The sequence below is a fragment of the Rhipicephalus microplus genome, chromosome 5 (genome assembly GCF_043290135.1).
Source record: "Rhipicephalus microplus isolate Deutch F79 chromosome 5, USDA_Rmic, whole genome shotgun sequence".
Taxonomy (NCBI): Eukaryota; Metazoa; Arthropoda; class Arachnida; order Ixodida; family Ixodidae; genus Rhipicephalus; species Rhipicephalus microplus.
Window position 1 is genome coordinate 198,674,623 of NC_134704.1, and position 23,665 is coordinate 198,698,287.

At 47.9% G+C, this 23,665-nt stretch overlaps 2 protein-coding genes across 7 annotated transcripts in view; one reads left to right on the forward strand and one right to left on the reverse strand.

The window, feature by feature from the left end:
* Window positions 1–11,341, reverse strand: part of LOC119173573 (ribosomal biogenesis protein LAS1L) — a 282,454-nt gene extending 271,113 nt beyond the window's left edge. For 2 of the 6 annotated variants that reach the window (XM_075896361.1, XM_075896359.1), the window contains exons 1-3: window positions 11,131–11,338; window positions 10,948–11,040; window positions 10,094–10,234 (exon numbers count right to left, since the gene is read on the reverse strand). In XM_075896361.1, the coding sequence (XP_075752476.1) occupies window positions 10,094–10,234; window positions 10,948–11,040; window positions 11,131–11,186 (290 nt within the window). In that variant the 5' untranslated portion in view covers window positions 11,187–11,338. Of the gene's footprint in view, window positions 1–10,093; window positions 10,235–10,947; window positions 11,041–11,130 lie in introns of all 6 variants that reach the window. The other 4 variants (XM_075896362.1, XM_037424380.2, XM_075896360.1 and 1 more) reach the window with 4 other exon arrangements.
* Window positions 11,342–14,443: 3,102 nt separating this feature from the next.
* Window positions 14,444–17,632, forward strand: LOC142818085 (uncharacterized). The gene is made up of 5 exons (XM_075896356.1): window positions 14,444–14,775; window positions 14,904–15,150; window positions 16,918–17,091; window positions 17,147–17,239; window positions 17,311–17,632. The coding sequence occupies exons 1-5, from the start codon at window positions 14,637–14,639 to the stop codon at window positions 17,603–17,605; spliced, it is 948 nt and encodes a 315-aa protein (XP_075752471.1). The 5' UTR covers window positions 14,444–14,636; the 3' UTR covers window positions 17,606–17,632.
* Window positions 17,633–23,665: the final 6,033 nt, after the last annotated feature.

The following is a 23,665-nucleotide window of genomic DNA, read 5'->3' on the forward strand; positions in this document are numbered from 1 at the left end:
AGAGAAGAGAAAGCAATATTCAGCTGGCTTTGATAATTTATTGTGAATTCCAGGCCACATGCTACGCTATAATATTTGGCTCGCGTGTTGTCGGGAGCCTCTACTACCGATCGGCAGTATTTGCTGACCATGCTCAAAAAGTGTTCCAGGGCCCCTTTAAACTTGAAGTGAGGCTTCGCGGCATAGGTGCTTTCAAGGCTTAGCACCACTCCACTGCAGTAAAACCAGCTTGTGAGAGTGCAACAGCCGAAATACAGTTTAGAGCAATTTTTGAGGCAGCAAAATGTTACTTTTGAAGCACTCGATTCCAAATTTGAAGCAGGTTACAGAAAAAAAAGAACATGCATTGTTTATCATAAAAGATCAAACTTGGAGCAGTATCAAAAAGAAAGCTTACATTAAAAAAAAAGTATAAACCATTCAACATCACCTAAATCGTGCAGTGTGAACATGAGCACTACTATTTCAATGAAAGCAGTATTTTGAACCACCCCACAGAACAAACAATGATAAAGGCCACATTAGCATTTGCTGCGCCTGTCAGATCGTTTGACAGACTCTGCCAATTTAAATATCAAAATGCTAAGCTCGCAACCTTGAAATTTGAGAGATTTGTAAAACCGAGGAGAAGGGGTGGCAAAAAACAAGAACTGGTGCCCAATTTAGTTTCTTTTTGTCAGGGAAGCAGAAATGTCATACGTTGTTTCAAATGATTGCAACATATTTAGATGGCAATAATTGTACTGGATCTCAAAATTATGTGGCTTACAACTGCATTAGTAATTGAGCAAAATGTTCAGTGTCCCACTAGCACCAACAACCCCTTCTAAATCTTAATACGTTTTTCTGCAGAGCACGGATGTACTGTGGCGAAGGTAGCTCAAGCAGCATTAGAACTAAAGCTAAGAAATTTTATAACCGCTACACCACTACCACCCCACTTTCGAGGCTTTTTTTATTGTTGTTGTTTGCACCCTGGTGTTAGGTGCCACTACGGCCCCCTTGCAAGGCACGTTCGACTAGGTAAAGTAACAACGGCGCACGCCGTTAGCACGGCGACAGTACCGGATATCTACTGCCAGGACCATGGCAGGGACAACGCAACTTCGCAGCACAAATGAATGTTTTATGCAACACTGCTACGGCAATCAACGTGGTCACTGGCAGCGCCAGCGTTCACAGCACGTCGAGCTTGTTCGCGCAAAAAAAACGCGGCATGCATTTCCAGCTTTAGTTCTTAAAAAGCCATAGCCCCGTTTTAACATTTCCCGCGAAGCGTTGGTGGCTACAGCACTGCATTTTTGTCTGGAAGTACCATCGTCTTGCGATGGTACTTCCATCGCAAGACGATGCTGCTGACCGCGGTGCTGATGGCACCGCGGTGCTGATGACCGCGGTGCTGCTGACCGCGATGCTGCTGACCATCGCTGCTGACCGCGGCGGATAGGTATCCGCCGCGGTCAGCAGACCGATAAGCACGCGATCTTGTTACTTTATCTGGTCGACCGCGTCTAGTGAGCGTACAGAGAGTGCCTAAAATATTTTAAGCATATTCGAGGCACTATTAGCCCCAAAAAGAAGGCAGCATCTGGTGGGAGGCCTAGGTGACGTAACGGCAAGGACTCTTCGATGCCCACCTTTGCGCACCTACATAACATGCGCTCTCGCATCGTACGCTGTTCCGCTGTTTGCAATCACTTTTCGCTTGGCTTAAGCTTCAGATGAACGACAAAAGCAGCATCAGTAACGACGGGAAACGTTTGTTCAGTGCAATCACCAACCGTTACGGCGCTACACCGAACTCACTTCGATCAGGTTTGTTCATGTCCCTCTGAAGCTCGGGGATGGGTTTGATTCTTGGCCACGGCAGCCTCATTCCGACGGCAGTGAAGAGCGAGAACATCCCAAGTGGTGAAAATTATACTACAGCATGTCCCATACTTAAGTCGTGGTTTTTACACGTAAGAGCAGCACATTTACAAAAATATATATTTGCTTTCTTCAAGAGTTGTTTCTTTTCAGAGATATGTTCTCACTTCGCCCAGATTTCTATTGGGCATGTGCGCCTATCTGACCATGGGCAGTACTTTTTTATTTCTTTTGCTTGTGTGCCAAGCTCCACGCGCAGTATTGAGGCTCGCAACGTATCTTCAATGCACTTGGGTGAGAACACCACCACAACTGTTGTATTTGTTTTTTTTTCTTATGTTTATACTCTCGCACTTCTAGTCTATTTTCATTCCATACTTTCCTAGTATTTTCAGAGCTTCATCTCACTAAAAACTAGTTGAGGTTAATTGCATCAAATTCATACAGCATTGTAGCAACGGTGCTGCAGCTGTTACACAAGCAAGCATACTCGTTTAAATTGCCCACTTGTGACAATTTTCCTTGCAGTTGAGTATCTCTCAGTTTCATCAACCTGTACGTGGATATGAAGTGGGAGATCAGACAATGATTTATTGAGGTGAATAATGTTCAATTATCATGCGGGCTACGTCGGTGAGAGTGCCACTGAAACCATTCACAAAGCTCATTGCGACTTTCAGACGTTTTCTTTACAAACAATTGCTATCAATAGTGCTCCTATGCAAATTAGACATTACCGCTAGTGGCGTGCCGTTTGATCGGACCAGCAGATCCTACAAATCAAAATATTCTGCCACATAATTGTAGGTGACTAACTGTTTAGTATAAATATTTATGTAAATTAGGTACAGATAACATGTCAGTATTTTTCTAAGCATTTTGAATGGGATTGTATTGTTTTGTTCAAAATTTTGGATATATTGAAAGTTTTTTTGTAGACGCCATATGATTATGAGAGATGCCGTAGTGGAGGGCTCCGGAAATTTTGACCACCTGAGGTTCTTTAACGTGCACTGAGCACATGGGCCTAAGGCATTTCCGCCTCTATCTAAAATGCAGCCGCCACAGCCGGGATTTGATCCCGTGACCTGCGGGTCAGCAGCCGAGTACCTTAGCCAATAGGGAACCAACGCTGGAGTTTCGCGGCACCCTGGCGGTCATAGCGCGCACTTCTCAGCTACTCCCGCAGGCGAGAGTGGCGGCTGGTAGAAGCGGTGGGGGCATGCATTGCTGAAACAAAACCAAAGGGCGCCATTGGTACTGCTGGTATTCAACTGCGACAATAGTTAGAAATGAGGGCAGACGTACCTCTGTACGTTTTAGGGGCAAAGCTCTTTAATGTGTGGGTCATGCGTATCCTGTATGTAGTAGCCACCTCGCATTCTAGTACTTGGAATGTCCGCTAGATGACAGTACTTGTACATCATGAATATATGATGAAAAGATGAGAGATGACGTTACTTAGAGTGTTCACAAGATGTACAGAAGGACGGTCGGACAGACAGACATACAGACCAATGGAGAGACAAACAGACAAACAGAGTACGGATGAACAGGAAGACTGATGCGGATGATTAACGGTTTGCTGATAAAACCCACTGACCTGTGATAAAAACCCTTCGAAGCTTCGCACCGCTCATGATTCACTCTGTGAATATGCTGCAAACTTTTTTCTTTCGCAATAATACTAACAAGGAAGGAGGTGGTGTTGCATCCAAGCAATCAAACGAGGAAAGTACGTTCTACTTCGCTCTCCTGTCTGTGGTGTCAGGCTGGTTTCTAAACCAAATTACACCTGTCTGCTAGATTTATTCCATAATGAAGATGGCCACAAATGGAAACCAGGACGAAACAGCCAAATTTACATGGTGTTTTGCCTTAAATAAAACGAGCATATTATGCAGCATATGGGATATGTAAAAATTTCTTGACCACCACCACCAAACTCCATCTGATGCTCTCTCTCTTCCCCCCCCCCCCCCCCCCGCCTCGTGAAGTGAATGATACAAGTACGTTGTCTACATAATTTGCGGACAGTAATATAGAAGGAAAGCTGCCTTGTCCTAAATTCGTGCGGGGGCAAGTGTTCGCCTAAGCCACTAAACTTGAAGAAAGGAAGAAAGCAGCTTATCGACCCGTACACAAGAGGAGAAGATGACATACACAGCGTGTGTGTGTCTTCTCCTCTTGTGTATGCGTTCCTAAGCTGCTTTCTCTGTTTCTTCAAATATGTACCAACAGGCCCAATAACACATGCCATGAACTGTTATAAAAGATACGCTCGCGATGAATACTCGATGCTAAAACGCCTCTGTTTAACTTAGTTTGTGCTAAAGACAAGGTTCTTGTTACGAATACAGCAGCAGACTACACGAAGCTTAGCTTTCTAGAGTTAGCCGGTGCGGTAAGCTTCTTTCTCGCCAGCTGCCGTGGCTAAGTAACATCAGAATTGATGCCTTGTTAGAAAAGGATCCAATGTCTTTTTTACCCATGGTTTAGTTTGCCTAACACACGGTTTTAGTTTTTCTGCTTGTCTCTGTCAGCATAAAACAAATCAAAGGTGCCCGTTCAACATCAATGATTGATAGGCTTCCATGTTCCAAACACAATATGATTTTGAGGCACGCTGTAGCGTGGGTATCAGGATTAATTGTGACCGCTTGGAGTTCTTCAATGCGCTCAAATATCTTGGTTCATGGGTGGTCTTAGTACGTATATCACCCCCATCTAAATGCGGCCACCATGGTCGGAAATGTATCCTGCGCTATCAAGCATAGGAGCGCGACATTACCCGTGCTATGCTGTCACGGTGGTTTGCTTAATTAACGTCCACGTGCATACATACCGCGGACAGGGCGTACACATGGCGCCAGAAAAAAAAATTGATGTCGCAGCTGCCAATTACTCCGTTTTTTACATAAGTGCACAGTTTGGTATCGCCACCTGTGGGCATATCAGCCGGCACTAGCTTAGTACAAAATCTAGCATGCAACCAGAAAATGGTCACGAGAGAGTCACCATCACTGCACAGCACTGTCGCTTCGATGCCTCATGCATAGACACAGTCCGCTTTGCAGAGCGTCTTTCCGTTTTCGAGTGCCGTTTATGCGAGAGCAGCTTTTGGACAAAGATCTTTTTTCTAAACTGCAGTGCAGTATTACTGGTGCAATGCTTTTTAAAGCTGTTCATTCCAAAATGAAGCACAGCAGTAGCACACGCGCGTGCTCACCCCGCAGTATCTGCGGCCAGTCGTCTAGGCGCCAGCGGCCGAGTTGTGTCGCGACTTTCTGCCAGGTGCTGTTTTTCAGCGTGCCACCTATCCAGCGCTGGTCTCCCATAGATCACCGTGATAGGGCTGCCATCGATTGTTACTGAAGCAATTAGGAAAGCTCCCCCCATCTTCAGAAAGCAGAAAGGAACTAGGAACGCAAGGGGAGGGGGGTGTTGTTACGAACTTCGGGTGTGTTCGCTGATGTGCATGCTATTTCGGCAGGCATTAAAGACTGCTGTCATACCCTTCTATCTTGTACTCTCAACACAAACATCCTGTTGGTATCACATTCATTGACAAGAGCTTAAGTTAAACTAACAAATTCTATCTTTTGAACACGATATGACCTAACTCAAAAGAACAGTGACTAAAGCTACAATGATCACCCCAGTTGCCGAGTGGCTTTCGTGCGATGAGTTATCTGAATGTGAGACAGCGGTTAGTAGCACAGAAAGTTTACAAGTATGCCTCATTATGTCCCGATATAGCGTGCACTAGCAACTGTGCCCTTCAAGCGACGTAGCCTCTCCCCGCTCCCCCCCTCAAAAAGATACGAAGCAATAATTGTGATAAGATGACAATTAATTTTTTTAGCCCTGAGCTACTGACCCTGGAAAGCGGGAGGCGAACACGTGACAAGGTGTAGCCGCTTCACAGTGGGCCTTCTGACACCAGAGCCAACCTCCCTATTGAAAGCTGCGCGTATTAAAACTGAATTGCGGCTGCTCCGTCCAGAAAGCATGTTTTTATTAATGAGATGACATTTTAAAGAAAGCATGTGAAAATTTTGAATGCAGAGCTAGGACGGGTGCCTAGAACATTTTAAGTATATTCTAGGCACTATAGTTTGGGTCTGCGCACTTTTACTGATGGCGTAAGCTGCAGGTGACAGACGTTGCCTGTAGCCTGCAGGTGACAGACGTAGTCAACCATAAACCATAAAATGACATGAATGCATTCATAATAAGATAATTTGCCATTGCAGCTAACTTCCTGTCTCTCTTTAATGCTATTCTGCACCGCGGGCCGCCTGCGGTAGGCCCACGAGGTGGGTGAAGCATTGGCGCCGCCGCCTTGGGTGCGCTCTTGTGTTATGTTGTTTGAGTGTTTGGTAATTTTGTGTAATGATGCCTTAGCGTGTTGATAGCGATTGATGTTCATTCAGTATCATCGTTGTAAATTAGTTAAATAAATAAATGTTGTTGGTTTGTACCGACCGCGTCAGCTGTGTCCGTTCACTCTAAGAGCATGGTGAGGCGCTCGCCTCGTCGAGACCCCACACTGGCTGCCCAACATAAGTCTCTTGGAGTATCGGACGACAGTTTTTGCGGTTCGGTACAAGCTTTTGTTAGAGCCGGGGTGAAGTAGGCCTAGGAGGGACTTCTCATTGCTAGCGTTTGCAGTGTGCTTTCTTGAGAAGCGAGGATATTGGTTTTGGGATGTGTTTGAACTTGTTGGCACTCAAGTTTATGTTTTTTTTCTGCTCGCAAGTGTTTTTTTTTTGCTGTTGTTAGTTTTCAAAATGTTGATGAATTAGGACGAGAGCCATGCGGTCCGCATTCTGAAGTGAGCAAGGCCTAGAGCACGTGGTTTGTAGGCCAGGCCCGAAGCGAGTGAGTACGGAAGTCTCGGGGTTGGTTCGATTTTTTGTAAATAGCTTCTTCTATCTCTTTGGGCTTAGGGAGCAGGGCGTCGTTGCTGTCTTGTATTGCGGCTCGACGCCGGGGCGGTGAACACTGATCGCTCGGTAAGCTGCTATGTGCGGCGAGCGATAGGGCCACCTCACAGAGTAGACGTCTCCTCGCGGCTGCCTCTTCTGCGTCTAGGATGGGTGCTGGGTGGATGCCGGTTGTTGTCGAGCGACTTATTAGGCCTAAGGCTCTGCGCAGCCGCCAGTCGCATGTGGCACAACTAAGTGGATTGTGGCGTTGAGGTGTTGCGCTCTGCTTCCCTCACTTTTTTTTATCTTGCGATGAACGAATTAGGAAAAGTGACCTTTATTTTATTTTTGATGGGCGTCTCGGCTGCCGCCGATGTATTAGCTAGCCGTACTGACAATCGTACCACGTGGCCGCAAAGCTCGAAGCTCCCTTCTCTGGGCCCTGCTCCATGGTTTCTTTAGAGTTTTTTTTTTTTTGTTGGTGTCTTCAGCGGGAGGGATGTCATCCACGGCCCGCTATCTTCTGCACATCATCAGCGTCGCTGGCCAGAAATGCGGTCGCAAGGTCGGGCGATGGAGATGCCTGGGACCTGCGCAACTGCCTGCAGTCCGGCGCCCCCATGAGTGCTGGTCGCAACTGGAAGACGTGTCAGCGCTAGCGACGGTTCGTCGCGCCACAGCAACGTTGATGTTGCGGGGCTGGTACTAAGGTGAAGTCGAACCGGACAGTGCAGCAGTGTCGACCAGCAGCGGTGTTGTGGTGGAAGGACATTAGGGACATGCGCTGTCATTTTTTTTTTAAAGCTTGTGTAGCTGATCTTTGTTTTTGGGATATGGTTTTAATTAAGGTTGGGGGGATGTGGGAGTGCTGACAGTCCCTGTAAAGTTGTTTGCCCCGCGTGGCGCATTTATCTCGCCCAAAGGCCGCATTTCGGGGTTGACAACCGCCGGACGATAGATGGCGTTGTGTTCGCGTTGAGTACCACTGTTGGTCGAGTGGTAGCGCAGGCGGTGAGCCCTGGCGGAAGGCAGGCCTTGGTGGTGGGCGAGAGTTGAGCGAGTCTCTTCTGCGCGTGGCGGCTGCCGCAAACGGTTGCCTCTTGTTGTGGGTCTCCCGCGGACGGCACCGCGGGCCGCCTGCGGTAGGCCCACGTGGTGAGTGAAGCGTTGGCGACGCCGCCTTGGGTGTGCTCTTGTGTTATGTTGTTTGAGTGTTTGGTAATTTTGTGAAATGATGACTTAGCGTGTTGATAACGATTGATGTATCATTCGATATCGTCGTTGTAAATTAGTTAAATAAATTAATGTTGCTGGTTTGTACAGACCGCGTCTGCTGTGTCCGTTCACTCCAAGAGCATGGCGAGGCACTCGCCTCGTCGAGACCCCACAATAGTACCGACTTGTATTGCCGGATCATCACGGTCATCGATTGTAATAAGAATATACTGAGAATAAGAGTGTGGCATCAAGATCGAACAGCTGACCCACATCGTAGTGAAGCTCGCAGTCATTCTTTCACAGCCAAACCAAAAATATAGCTCCTTGTATATGGGACACCATTGCTGCCAATCAAGAGATCTTTTCCGGGCTCTGGGGCTTGCGATCGGTGGTGTAGCAAAGGCTTACCCCCGAATGCAGAGATGTTACTTAACTCATACTTGACTTGTTCTTGACTCAAGACAGTCTTCCCGGTCACCACAAATCGTTCTCGAACTTGCGGACGACTTGAAGGCGACTTGGCTCGGTCGAAGTCAGGACAAGTTTCAAGTCAGCTGCGGGGCTAGCTTGAAAGCAACTTCATGCGGTATTCCAACATGGCCACTTCTCGAATGGACGTCGCGCGGAGGGTGGCGGCTTTTGAGTTTGCTTGCCTCGCCATAAGCGAAGCATTTTCTGAGGCGCACTGCCTGCCGAAGATTCTTGGAGCCGCTTTACTTGACCGAGGAAATCCGATGGAGTTGTACGACGAGGAACGATTCCACACTTGATACAGATTCACGAAGAACGTCGTGCGGCAGCTGCTGGGTATGTTGCCACTCCGTGAAAGTGGGGACAACCGAGGACAGCCTGTGCCTCCAGTTTTACTGCTACTGATGGCTCTCGGGTTTTACGGCGTTGGCACATTCCAAACAGTCACCGGGAATCTCGTCCGCATTCCGTAGTCGACAGTTTCCCGTCCAGTAGGAAAAGTTGAGCTATTCATCGCAAAGCACCTGTGCGCAATGCTGGTGCGCTTTCCGCAGCCGGCAGCACTTTCTATAGTTATGCGGGACTTTTATGAAGTGGCTGAGTTTCCTGGTGTTACAGGCTGTGTCGACTATACACATGTGCGTATCAATAGCTTCGGTGGGGACGACGCCGAAGTGTTCCACAACGCAAAGGCCATTTCTGTTTTTTTCGTAAACACGCCGACAATTTCGGCCTGTTTCGGTACAAAATTGACTGAGCGCTGTGTCTGTGTGCCTCGTTTATCTTCTCGTTCCGTCTAGGGCACTGTTTCTCGCTCAAAAAGGCACCGCTTGTAGCACAACGCTACGTAAAATTCCGCACATATAAAAAAGAGGTGACCTTCTTACAGTTTTTTTATCCGCTTCATCATCATGCAGCGAGACACTGCTGCTCCTCGCGAGACAGGATTCTGCTGAGGGCAATATGCTGACACCCGCTTTTTCTCTTGTTTACCAAGCTCAACAAAAGGATACGAATTATACGAATTACATTTGTTCCCGGAACTTGTTTTTTTTTTCATATATAACTGCGACCTAGCCCACTACAGGCATGCACACAGGCGAACAGAAAAGCAAATACCGTGAAAATCGCGTCACCTCGTGAGGCAGGTCAGCACAAATACAAGCCATGGCGTTCGATTGAAAAAAAAAAAAAACGGAAGAATCCAACGCGATGCTTGTTTCGCCTCCAAACAAGCAACCGTGGAGACACACCCCGCATTTGGGTGGCCACTAAAACCAGCGGGCAACGAACGCTTTACAGAAGCAACACTGCGCATAGCTTTGGCGGCAGGCACCACGTGCCGCTCCTTAGCCGTAAAATGGCAAGAATATGCTGGTGGCCCTTCGTGTTTATAGTTATATTAAAACGTATGGGCTTTTTTTTAATGTTATGCATGCCTTACGCGAACAACTTCATTATTACCCTTGTTAGCAGGCGAGTTAGCACGCTGACTGTCTCAAGTTAAGCTGAAGTCGCGAGCCAAGTAACATCTCTGCATTCGTGGGTTAGAGTATTTACCATTCAAAGCAATGCCAACTCTTCCCCACGGAAGCGTGTCTCACCTGACTATAGCCACGGCATAGAGGCAGCTGAGCTCCTCGGCATTGAGACTGTCATTGTGCAGGCGTGACCGGCTCTCACTCAGCTGGGCTTGCACCAGAGCAGCAGTGGACTCGATGGCTCGAGGAAGGTGGCCGTAGAGCCTGGGCAAAGTCCACAGTGCTCCATTAGTCTGCGCATACCCCACATTGTTTTGATGCCGTGCCATGGACTTGATTCCGCTACTACAGATGTCTGTTAAACATTTGGATCAGCTCATAACAGAACATCACAATTACTAACGGGGCCCTTTTCACTTTCAGCGCATGTTTATTGAGGCCAATACACGCATATGTTTTAGAGCATGCATGTGCCCTGGACGTTCTGGCTCCTGACATTTTGTGCAGCGTATTGCAACCATTCGTCAGGAGGATTTGTGCGATATTGACCGCGGAATCTTGGCGTCAAGTCAGATTTCACCAAGAATGCGATATGCAGCAGTAAGTCAAGGCAGCGCGATGCAGAGGTAACACAGTCCAATATTTTTTTAAGGTTTTGGCGATGTTCCAAACGGAACAAGTAACTGCACTCTTTTGAGTTGTTCTGACATCTGGCGGCAATTATTCACGCTCGGGTAAATGCATGTTCACAGTGCTACCACCTCATGCGGGGGCCTTTGAGTGAACCATACAGATTCTCTCAGACAGCGTGACTAAACTGCCTTCCTGTCAAACGGTCACGTCTTTCATCTTTACTAGTACACAAACACTCGCCGGGTCAACGAATGACGCGTTATAGCTTGCAGCTACAGACAACGAACGCGTCCACATTTACGCACTCTCGACAAGTGTGATGAAGTGTTAAACGGGACGAATACCTGCTACGCCAAGCAGCGACCACTCCCAGCCCAGCAGCCTGATCCTTGAGCGAATCGCTGAAGAGGTTCCGGTACGTCTTTTCCCATTCGTGCCTTCAATAGCGGAAAAGAGAGCTCTCAGTACCGAACGCTAAACCATTGGCGTTGGATCCGCAAGAATGCCTGGAGGTACTTGCGACTTACCTGTTATACCACGGAACAACCACGAAGTTTCTCTTTTTATTTCTAGGTACGTACATTCTGACTGCAGAAGCCAAATACGCGTGTAGAATTCGGCCCAATTAACACAAAGAAATGCCGCGCTGGTAGAGAACATCAAAAACTACGCACCGCGGCGTGTTCAGTGCCGCGGCCGTTCACAGAACCCACAGAATACCTACCAGTTGGGCCGTCACGATGGCACAGTGCTGCCAACCTGTGGAACCCCTTTTTCCTTCTCTGTAGTGAAAAAATTCACTAGATTTCTGTAGATGTTTATAAAGAGCGTTTTTTTTTTACACTAATGTGTTTGTGCTGTGAAAACCAACTTCAAAGTTTATTTTTAAGATATAATGAAGTATTTGTTTTAAAATATTTATTATAATCACCGTGCTGAAGCATAAAGCTCTATATGCTGAAAGTGAAAAAAAAGCAGCGTCTCCTGCGCCGCCCGGCGGCGAGTTTACAAAGGCGAGCGGATAGACCCCCCACAATGCACTGCGCCAGGCGCTCTTACGAGGCTCTCAGAAGCTGCGCGCTCATTAGTTTGTGCGTGATGTCGTCAACAAACAAGGCTGCGCCCGTGCACCGCCTCCTCTAGAAAGATGCCTGAACCTTGCCTGAGCCTGAGGAATGGCTCGCGCTCCCAGCGGAGTTGGCCTGCCTTCAGTTTTAAACAAGCTCCGCGCGGTGGTTCTCGCGCCTGACACTATCATCACGGCGACGGGCGGTTTACCAGCCATAGAGTTTCCCACAATACTAACTAGAGGGAACTCTGGCGCTAGTGTCTATGGGAGCTGCAACGCACGGCATTTCAACGAGCATGGGAATGATGGGTAGTCACGTGATGGTTAGTACACACATTTGTCTAATTTTTGTACTTCTGGTCTGCTTCTGGCTCCGTGTGTGTTCGTCTGGCTTGAAGCTGTTTTTTCACGAAAACATAAATTAGCAAATTTTCACCGTTTGTGCTTCACAACCTTATTTTTTTAAGCTTACTATTTTAAATCAAGTCCCTAAGTTCAAAAGGGTTTGTTTTTTTTTCAAAACAAAACCAAAACGCAGCAATAAACAAAGCCGCAAGTATGAAGACTAGGCAAATGTGTGTACTACCCATCATTCCCATCACGAAGGAAGAAAAAAAGTTCCTTCCTCTGTGATTCCCATGGTCACTGAACGATCGCAGCGCCAGAGTGCCCTCTAGTTAACTGCGTTTTTCATCTGCGGCCCATAGGGACGCGTCAGTCGAGAGTTGTTCGAGACCTGCAACTGTACATCACTGTTTCGGAGGCTATGCACAGTGTTGCGTTGCTGCACCGTCCGCCACAAGTGACGCGAGCGACCGAGAACATTTTCAAATTGAAAGAGGGAAAGGAAATGGCAGCTGTTTTTTTTTCATGCGGCATGCATTTTCCTAGAGGAGGCGTTGGCCCATGCATAGTCTCTTATATAACTTTTGTGCCCGCGCATTGGCGCTAAATACATACGCACCATCCGTCCCTCATAGTTCCGGCGCTTGCCGCCAGAAACCGCACCAACCCCATAATAACAGCAGACGACGCGGCCTATGCACGCTTGCGTTTATGACGGTCTAGAAACCGTCTACATTGCATTCGATTATGCGTATACGTTAAGAAGTGTGGACACATAAAATTTTTAACACAAAAATTGTATCTAGAATGCAATGCGAGCTTTTTTATTTGATTTCGCGCTCAAAGCTTGAGCACTTTTCGAGACAACGGTTTGACATGAAAATCTTTCGCCAAGTTGTGTTTGTCAGTCACACTCGTCGTGAAGTTCCCAAAAAGTGGGCGGAGAAACTTCACGAGCACAACCTCCAAAAGTTTTTCATGGTGTCCCGGGGTCACGCACTTGAGTTTGTCATATTTCTGTAGTATTTCCGTGGCGTCGTCAACGGCAGCCTTCACCTTCTGAAATTTTTTGACCTGCTCCAGCAGTATTGAGGCAGCCAACTCATTTTCACTTGCCTGCTCGACAACCTGCAAAAACGCTGGGACATAGCAGTCTTCTTTAAGTTTCTGAAGCTCCCTTTTATATTTTTCAACAGTTCCTTTGAACCTTTCAACCTGCGCCCTCAGTCCGCGTTCCTTACGCTTCCGTCTTTCGATGGTTGGTAACGAAATGCGTGAGGCTACTTGCACTGCTCTATCCACCTGTACCGTTCTCGGGACGAAGCCTTGGTCAGTCCTGCTGCTGGAGTTGGGCACTTCTTCAAGTAGGGCGTCGGATGTGTACGACTGGTCATCTCATAAGTCTGTAAACAGATGTGGTGTGCCACCACCGACTGCTCTTTTTTTTTTCTTGCTGGCTCACGCCAGTTAATACAGCCGCAGCACGCTTCCTGAGGGCCGCATCGCTTCTTTCGGTTTGTTTGCAAGGTTGCAAATACGACGGGTACTCGTGAAAGACGCTGGGCACAGAGCCTTTCTTCAGTCTTCGCATCGTGCACCTTTCTTTAAAGTCGGACGGGACGAAGTGTCGGCTGCAAACGGTAGAATAGCAAGATGCGCTGTTCATAGCAAGGTGTGAATAGCAAGATGTGTTGTCTCTCGAGATTACCTTAAGCCACTTTTCGCGAAGTCCTTGGTCGCTCGGAATTTCGTGAAGAAATACTCCAGTTTCTTTCCGGCCGCTCCATGATTTGCAGCATGGTACGCAGCAGTACGGTATTGTGGAGCGTTCGGGGCGCAGCCAAACCACAGAACACCTACCTGGCCAAACTTCTGACCATGCATAGACAACCGCATTTTTTTTACGATAGTGCTGCAGGTAACAAAAATACAGCGTTTAGGCACGATGCCTTGCAGCAACCGTATTTCTTAATGATGTAACATTTTTAACAAAGAACTTACCCGAATCGGCCAAAATTTGGGAGAAAGCGCACTTGATACAGTGACGGCTGTCTCAACGAGCGCTGCAGTTAACGAAGCTCTTGGGGGACATAGAGTTTCCCTTAATAATTACTACAGGGAACTCTGGCGCTAGTGTCTACGGGAGTTGCAACACACGGCGCTTCAAAGAGCATGGGAATGATGGGTAGTACACACATTTGTCTAATTTTCGTACTTCTGGCCTGCTTCTGGCTCCGTGTGTGTTCATGTGGCTTGAAGCTGTTTTTACACAAAAACATAAATTAGCAAATGTTCACCGTTTGCGCTTCACAGCCCTATTCTTTTAAACTTACTGTTTTGAATCAAGTCCTTAAGTTCAAAAGGGTGTGTTCTTTCTTTCAAAACAAAACCGTAACCAGTAATAAATGAAGCCGCAAGTAATGGTCTCTTCGTTTTGGCTGCACCGGCTGAACCAGTTCAAAGGGTGCAGCACCTTCGTCCTCGTTTTGCCGGAGCAGCGCGCGCCCTCTGTCGCACCCTCTGCACTGGCTCCCTCGTTTTGTCTAGGTGTAAGCCTAGTTCCTGACGAGTTCTGTACCGGCGTGCACGCACTCCAAAGCAGGTGCAGAGTAGTGCAGCATGGCGGGCGTCCCCCCAAGGCCAGAGCAGACGACGTTGCAAATAGTTGTTCAGGGCGTTCAAAAGGAAGTTAAGGCACTTCACAATCCCGACGGGTCATTTATGACGGACGCCAACGGTTACGTCTATGAGGCATCAGGTAAGTCAGGCTGCATGCATTGCCAAAAAACGTGGTTAGCGGCCAGGAGTCGTAGTCGGTCAGCAAACAGCCTCGTAGCATTGCTTATGCTATGTCGGTATTTTTAATCTTGGTTTTCGCCCTTGCAGACGGCAAGCGCGTTACGTTGCGGTTCATGGCAGGGAATCGTGAAAATGACCCCCCTCCGGCACAACCGCCGACGCCTTCTCCTGCCTGCGACGGCGACGTTGACAGCGATGGGGCTTTAGCCGCATTTCCAGCAGCAGCCGCGTCGGCTGAAGATGTGGAAGAGCTTTGGAGCGCCCGAAAAACAAGGTTCTTCATCGCCAAATACTCGGAAATGAAGGACTTGGTGGGAAAAACCAGGGCACTTCGGTATGTCATCCTATGTCCAAAATTATTTGCAGCTTTTTATTATTCCGTTTCACTCTAGGCAAGCACCAACAAGATAAGGGCGCATGAAGTTCACAATGGCGATGGTTATTGTTGCCTACATTTTACTGCCAGCAATTTACATTTTACTGCCCCCCCCCACTGAAAAAAAATTTTGGCTATGCGCCTGACTGTGACATATACGTTTACATATACACACAAACAGTATGTATAGTCACGCACATATATACACAACGAAGGCATTCGTAATGTTTCATTAAGTCAAGTGATCTTCAAAAACAGCGACGGTGCTTTTGTGTTGGGCATTGCACAACCGCTGTCTTGCCGAAAAGGTGCAGCACCTCCAAGCTCAAGCCATGTTGCAAGTGTAGTGCTGCCTTGAGAATTTGCACTAGAGGGAATTGCATGTTGTTATTCTGAGGCACATCTCTAGCAAGTCTCGCCCTGCAGTCCTTGTGTCTTCACTGTCTGTCCGCATTTCTCTCGCACTGCCACTTTTCAAGATGGTGCAGCTCATTGTTAAAAGAGATATGCTTCTTGACACGTGCTACCCTATCTTTGAACCTAGACTGCGCCGTCGTGTCAGCAAACAAGGTTGCGCAGCTGCATGTTTTACAATGCAAAGACAGGTTAGAATATGGCTGTCTCCTTAGTGAAGCTTTATGATCCAAAAGAGTGATTTACACAATGTTCAACTTCTCCAACATAATGCTTCCCGCACAAAAAGAACGTTCGCAGTTATCAGAAGTGTGTGAATAGTGAATTTCGGAACCTAATCAAGTAAGAGTCAAATAGTAATGGCACCAAATAGAATACAAATAGTAATTGAATACTGTTTGAATAGTAAGTAGACCATTTTCAAAACAGCCTTAGAACAGAACATTTTATTTGAAACAAATAGTCACAAACTTTCGACAAAGGCCATTACAGTCAGTTTGAATCTACTCAAAATACCACAATTACGAAAACTAAGGTAATCTCGTATGCAGCAGGAACTAGAATATTCGTAACATTTTGTAATTGTAGGTTCAACTACGGCATTGACTAGCGTTATCAACGTGAGACTTTGTCACCTCACTTTAAATAAAATTGGGACACAAAAACAAAACAATTTACAACCAAACATTGCAGATACAACTAAATATGTAACGGAGCAGATCAACCCGTCATCACAACATGGCCTGCGCACTAAAAGCGGATAACAATGGGCGTTGAAATTTACATCTGCAAGAACAATTTACGCAAACGCAAAACTTGTATCTGTTGCTAGTCGTGAAGCTGCAAGCACTCGTAGTTCCCACCTTTGGTTATTACAAGACGAAGACAGGAGCTGATAAATGCGATACAGCTAAAGTGCAGTAAAAATTGAGCAAGAATGGAGCTTTCAGAAGCGCACAATCAATATAGTGTAGGTAGTCTTGCAAAAGCTTGGGCTGCGTACAGGTCACATTAGGGATTGAAAGAATGACTTGTAGCTGTTTCGTTGTTTTGGGGTTCTCCCGCCAGTGCCGATTATTAAAAGAATATTTGTTACTTAGAATATGTGCAATTCGATTCGACTTAGGAACCGAATACAGTGCTGTTTGATTCATTATCCAAAATTTTCGAATAATCGAACATCCCTAGCAATTATCCCTGAAAGCTACACATATGAAGTACTAAGGAAAGGTTCATGTGCTACTGCAAGACTTGGGTCACGTTACGTCGCTTCCTTCTTTCCTACTAACTGTGCTTTGCTTTTTTGTTTAGCACAAGAAGGCTTCTGTGGAAGAAGTTGGCTGAGGCCATCAATACGGAGTTCTTGTGCAACGTGACTGCCACACAAGTGGAAAACAAATGGAAGTCGCTGGACAGAGCATATAAAAAGTCAAAAAAAGACAACAATTCTTCAGGTCACCACCGTGTGAACTGTGAATATGAAGAGTAAGTTACGATTGTGTCTTCATATCTTCAGTGATTCTCATAGTGTCTATTACAGAGAGCTGGCAGAAGTCTTGGAAAAAGAACATAGTGTAAATCCAAGGCTGCTCTTGGAGCCTGGAAAAACAATCCTGCCTAGTGCAAGTCCAGAGTAAGTAAAAATTACTTAATTTGTGCTGTAGCCTGGAAATGACATGGCACCTGTACAATTACTTTCAACAGCACCAGCATCACTGAAGCACCTCAAGATGCAGCAGTCCCAGTCGAGTGCAACACAGCATCCAAAGTTCGGAGCAGCACAACGCCAAAAAGGAAGCGCCAGAGTAGGTCCCAAGTCACGCCGCTCTTGGAGGCATTAGAAAAAATGCAAGCTTCGAGAGCTAAGCAAGAGGAGGCAGCAGTGAAACAACTGGAGGAAAGAAAAAAATGGGAAGAGGCAAAGGCAAAGCGGCATGATGAGCGCATGCAGCGATTCGATCGGTTGATCGACGTACTCTCAAATAAGGACGGGTTATAATATGGGCAATAAACTTTTATAACACTAGCAGTGTCTACTCCATCTAATTTGTTAAAAAAAAACATTGCTTCTAGACGCGGCACCCCACTTCGCAAAACATTTGCACACTGAATAAATCGCGAAGCAAAGATGAACTTCTAGCACTGTTCCTTTGCAATGAACTCTCGCAGAGACTGACTGTAGCCTGGCAGACTGCAATCAAAATCTCCTTCACTTTCATCATTGCCCACATCTTCTTCTTGGGGAAGCGTTGCAAGTTCCTCAAGGAAGTCCCTTTCATCGTTGCACATGTTGTGTAGCACACACGCAGCCATAACTATATAGCAGCACTGTTGCACACTTTTTGCATCAACAAGGTAGAGCCTCCTAAAACGCTGTTTAAGCAGGCCGAAGGTGTTCTCAATAAGCACTCGTTGTTGACTGTGTCGTTTATTGAAGCTCTTTTTCCACGTAGGAAAAGAACTTCCATTGTCCTTGAATGGGGTCATGAGCCATGGCATCAGTGGATATGCACTGTCACCCAGTATATAATTGTCTTCACATTCCTGAATTGCGCGTGCAAAGAAGGGGCTCTCCCTCAGGACACGGGCGTCGTGAACCGAACCTGGAAACCCAATAAACACGTTCAGCAACTTGTTCCTGTCGTCGCAGATTCCTTGCAGGATTATCGAAGGCCACTTTTTCCGGTTGAAGTAAGACTGCGTAGATTCGCTTGGAGTGAGTATCCCGATGTGTGATCCATCGATACAGCCGATGGTGTTTCTTGGGCCCTTGCCTTTACTTTTGGCGAGGAAGCCGTTCTTTATGCGGGTCACTTCCGCGCTACTAGGCCAGCAAATTATCTCATCGCTAATAGCGTGTAAGAAGTGAACGACCCGTGTCACACAAACATGAACAGACGACTCGGTAACATCGAATTTGTCGCCTATGGCGTACATAGATATTTGTGAGCCTAGGTACACAAGCGCTATGAGGCATGTTTTTTCGGCACTGATTTGTTGGCGGCCTTGCACTGCCCTTGGGTAGAAGGCTGAAGTCTTGAACTTGGCCCTGAAACTATCAAAAGTCTCCCTGGACAGCCTGAAGAGGCGCTTGAATTCATACTCATGGTACCTGCCGATAATGCTTTCGTACCCGGGTACACGGTTGGCATCGTCGCGCACCAACGCGCACGCGACCAAGATGCACGCATCGTCGTACTCATCGTCGCAGTCACTGCAAACGGCACCGCTGACGGAATCGTCGTCGCTGCTCGAGTCCAGCAATTCCATCGCAGTCACAAGAAGTGCCATCACGGCCGTGTATTGATCGGACAAGGCGGCGGAGGCGGCTATTTTAGGCTTACACTACAAGGTGTTCTCCGGCCTGCACTCACGTCAACTCACGCCTTCGTTTTGGCTGTAGCCGTCGCGCGCTAGTGTCGGCTAGTGCCGAGGCGTGGTTGAGGCTGCACCTGCACTTGCTCGACCGGCGCTGCACGCTCACTGCACCGCTTTTTCTGCACCTGCACTTTTCTGAACTAGTGCAAGCCAAATCGAAGATTCCTTAAGATTCGCCGCCCGCAAGTAGAGGTGTGCGCCGACTGGTCGGCGCGCCGCCGCCGAGAGTTTTCACCGCGTCGCAGACACGAACTGATCGGCGCGCCGGCGCCGCCGATGATTTTCATCGGCGCGTCATTTATGCGCTATCACTGACTTTTCACAGATTTCACTTTTTCTTTTTCATCTTGATTTATAGCTTCGTTTCACATTTTATGTAGCCAGTAAAAACCAGGCTCCTTAGTTATCTTCATGCAGCTTCAGAGACCGAGAGTACCACTATGAACAGCGGCACAAGTTCTGCGGCTACTGCATGTAATGATATTGTCACGTGCGTCCCGCGAAAAAGACGAAGGCGACAGCGCATACGCGCATCTGCACGCTTTTGTGCAGAACGCAACAACGAAAAAGATGAGGAACTCTCTCTCACGCGGTTAACAAAAAGACCGAAATTTCGTTGCCGCGTTACCTCCCTCAACTTTTACTTGCATAGATCAGGCATATTGAATTCCCCTATGTGCATTTACTGTAATCAAGACGAAACGATCAGTCATTTTTTATTACATTGTCGCCGTTTCGATTTATTCAGGCAAAGCATACTAGCACCACCTCTTCAAAGACTGGGCTTGCAACTATCACAACCTGATCTTCTTTCAGTTGGAGCCTCTACACTGGGCTTCAGCCACAGGGATGCTTTATTCGCCGTTCAAGAAAACATCACTGCGACTAATAATAAAGTTGTTTACTACTTGCTGTCTCACTATTTTTCTTCTTTCTTTTTCTGCAAACTTGATATCGGTATTTCAAATCAAAATTAAGTTACAAAAAACCAAAAAAATGTAGGAATGACGCAATGCTGAAAGTTTAGGGCAATTTCACCTTATAATCGGCCAATCCCCTTCTTTGGGTACGAGCCATTTGCACAGGAAAACAACAACAACGACCGACCCGCTGCTGTTTTCTCGGTGTCTTCGAGTACGACCTCTCTCTTGACGTCGCGACACTGGTGGAGGTGCTGGGGCCTGCAACCTGATGCAAGAAAGCGTTGTTCGGGACCGTACACCCAGTCCGGAGCCTCAACGTCTTGTTGCGACTCCAGTACACCGATTCAGCCGGCGCCTATTAGGCCTAAGCCCAGAACTCTTCACGGCATCTCCTGTTACCAACATGGCGGCCCCTTCAGCGTCTGCGAATCTTCCCCCGGCCTCGGCCAAGACGACTCACCCTTACCAGGTAACTCTTGAGACTCCTCGTGTTCCCGAAGTCTTCCGTGGAGAACCGTATGAAGATGTCGAGGAGTGGCTCGACCAGTTCGAGCGGACCGCTGTGGTGAATCGTTGGAGCGTGCAAGAAAAACTTGGCCGTGCCTACTTCGCAATGGAAAATAGCGCTCGCACATGGTACGAGAACAGGGAGCCTACTTTCCAAACCTGGGACAATTTCCGCCAAAAGCTTCTCGAGACGTTCCTGAGTGCGGACCGACGGGATCTCGCACAACAGATGATCGAAGCCCGCATGCAAAAGCCGAACGAAAGCGTGGCCATGTTCGCTGAGGATATGGCCCGCCTATTTCGCCGCGCTGACCCTGACATGCCCGAGGCAAGGAAAGTTCGTCATCTGATGCGGGGAGTTAAGGAACCGCTTTTCGCCGGCCTTGTACAAAATCCGCCAACAACAGTGGATGAATTCATAAAGAGGCGACTGTCATTGTGCGGGCGCTCCGGCAACGATGCCGCCACTTTGACCGCCTGCCCGACCAAACGCCTGTTGGTGCCGCCGCTCAAAACGCTGCCGTTTCCGAAAACTCTTTACGGTAAATGACTCGACAAATCCTGCGGGAAGAGCTGCGGGCCCTCGGCCTTCCGTCTACCGATCCCCCAGTTGCTTCTGTTGCAGAAATCGTGCGCCAGGAACTACGGCAAGCCTTTTGCCGGCGCCACCACCCGAACCACGTCCAGTGACCTATGCTGATGCCGTCCGCCGTCATCCGCCTGCCCCAGAAGAAGCACCCTTTCAGCCGCGGCCCGTTACCTTGCCGTGGTGGCAGCGTGAACCTGTGCGGCGACCACCAGTACGTCGGACCGACTTGTGGCGCACTGCCGACCGTCGACCCCTTTGTTTCCACTGCGGCGAACCAGGCCACATCTCGCGCTACTGCCGTCATTGAGAAAACCGGTTTGGAAACTTTATTCGGCCCGCTTCTTTTTATTCTGAAGACACTCGTGACCATGGAGCTGATCACCTACCGACCAACCAAGCGTCTTCACCAAGTCGTCACTGGCGGTCTCCTTCACATGCACGAGGTCAGAATTCCCCGAATCGCCAAAGATACGCGGACGCCATCAGAAACCGCTCCCCAAGCCCGTGCCAGGGAAACTAACTGCCGCGACCTCCGGGGGCAAGGTTGCCAATTGCCGAGACGCCAAAAAGACCCCCTTGCCTCTACACAAAGACGACGTGACGATGGTGATGACGAAGACGACAACAACCACGAGTACTACTGCCAATGAATTTGTACGTGCCGACCTCAGCGTTATTATAGACGGACACCACGTAACAGGACTGATTGACACTGGTGCTGACTTCTCTATTATGCGACAAGAGCTCGCCGACCACCTTAAGAAGGTTAATACGCCGTGGAGTGGGCCGAGCATAAGGAGTGCTGGTGGGCAGCTAATGACACCAACCGGTAAATGCACCGCTCGGCTCGTAATCGACGATTCGAACTTCGTCGCCACTTTTGTCATTTTACTGGACTGTTGTAAAGAGATGATTTTGGGTATGGATTTTCTGCGAGAGTACGGTGCTATCAACATCCCAGAACGTATCGTCACATTTTCCGCCCATCCTTACGTCGACGCCACCACTGAAGAACAACTGCAACGTTTACGTGTAGCCGATGATGTGATGCTCCTGCCGAGATCTTGCTGCCTTGTGTCGGTGTTGTGTGAACGGCCGTGCCGTAATGAGGTGATAGCGGAGCGAATAGACACGCTATTGCTTACGCAAGGTGTTTCAATAGCGAGAGGCATTCTGGCACTAACTGATGGGCGGGCAGAAGTCCTCATCACCAACTTCAGCAACGAGCGTCGTCACATCCAGAAGGGCACCGCGATTGCCTACTACGACGACGTGGACCAAGCCAGAGATTGCTTCGCTTTGAAACCGGACGAGGCGACCATCCCAGCCTCGACACCTTTGTCTGTCAACATTTGCTCAACCCTGTCAGCCTCGGAAAAACAGCGCCTGCTAGACCTGATACACCAGTTCAAAAACTGTTTTTCGTGCACGTCGAAAGTGAAGCAAACACCACTGACCCGGCACCGAATCATCATTGAAGAAAATACGAGACCGATCCGTCAAAACCCATACCGTGTGGCTCCGAAAGAACGTGAGGAGATCCAAAAGCAAGTACAGAAGATGCTCCAAGATGACGTAATACAGCCTTCCAAGAGTCCCTGGGCATCCCCCGTGGTATTGGTTAAAAAGAAAGATGGCGGCTTGCGTTTCTGTATAGATTACCGCAAGTTAAACCAAGTAACGAAGAAAGACGTCTACCTACTGCCACGTATAGATGACTCTCTTGATCGGCTGCGGTATGCACGCTATTTCTCATCGATGGACCTGCGAAGTGGCTATTGGCAAATAGAGGTCGACGAGAGAGACCGTGAGAAAACTGCTTTCGTGATGCCCGACGGTCTTTATAAATTTAAAGTGCTTCCATTCGGGTTATGCTCAGCGCCAGCCACTTTTCAGCGTTTAATGGACACTGTGCTATCAGGACTTAAGTGGCAGACATGCTTGGTTTATCTAGACGACGTTATCGTCTTCTCAGCTACATTCGAGGAACACTTAACTCGATTATTCGCAGTTCTACAAGCTATACGTTCGGCTGGCCTGACTTTAAAGCCAGAGAAGTGCCATTTCGTGATAGCCTATGATAAGTGATAGCCTATGCCAGCAGAGCTCTCTCTCGCACGGAAGAGAACTACTCGACTACCCAGAAAGAGTGCCTCGCCGTGGTTTGGGCGGTTCTCAAATTTCGACTGTATCTGTACGGCCGCTCATTCAAGGTCGTCAGTGATCACCACTCGCTTTGCTGGCTCACTAACTTGAAAGACCCATCCGGCCGTTTAGCACGCTGGAGCCTTCGGCTTTAGGAGTTTGATATGACCATTATTTATAAATCAGGGAAGAAGCACACTGACGCAGACAGACTGTCTCTCGTGGTCACCCGTTGAGCCTGCCGCTTTTAATGACGAGTCTATGGACGCCGCATTCTTGGTAGTCATCAACGCGGCCACTATCTCACAAGAGCAGCGCCGTTACCCTTACCTGCTTTCGCTTATCGATTTCTTAGAAGGACGATGGGAAGACGTGCCGTGAATTTTTGCGAGAGGAGTGCCATCTTTTTGTTTAAGGAACGACGTCCTATACAAAATAAACTTTTCTCCCACCGGCAGCCCATACTTGCTCGTCGTCCCTGCATCACTGCGAAAAGAAAGCCTGGAAGCCTGCCATG

Excerpts from the sequence above, each read along its gene's own strand:
- LOC142818085 (XM_075896356.1), top strand. The coding sequence starts at position 14,637 with ATGGCGGGCGTCCCCCCAAGGCCAGAGCAGACGACGTTGCAAATAGTT. Across the intron at positions 14,776-14,903 it reads TTACGTCTATGAGGCATCAG|ACGGCAAGCGCGTTACGTTG; the intron begins GTAAGTCAGGCT and ends TCGCCCTTGCAG. Across the intron at positions 15,151-16,917 it reads GGAAAAACCAGGGCACTTCG|CACAAGAAGGCTTCTGTGGA; the intron begins GTATGTCATCCT and ends TTTTTTGTTTAG.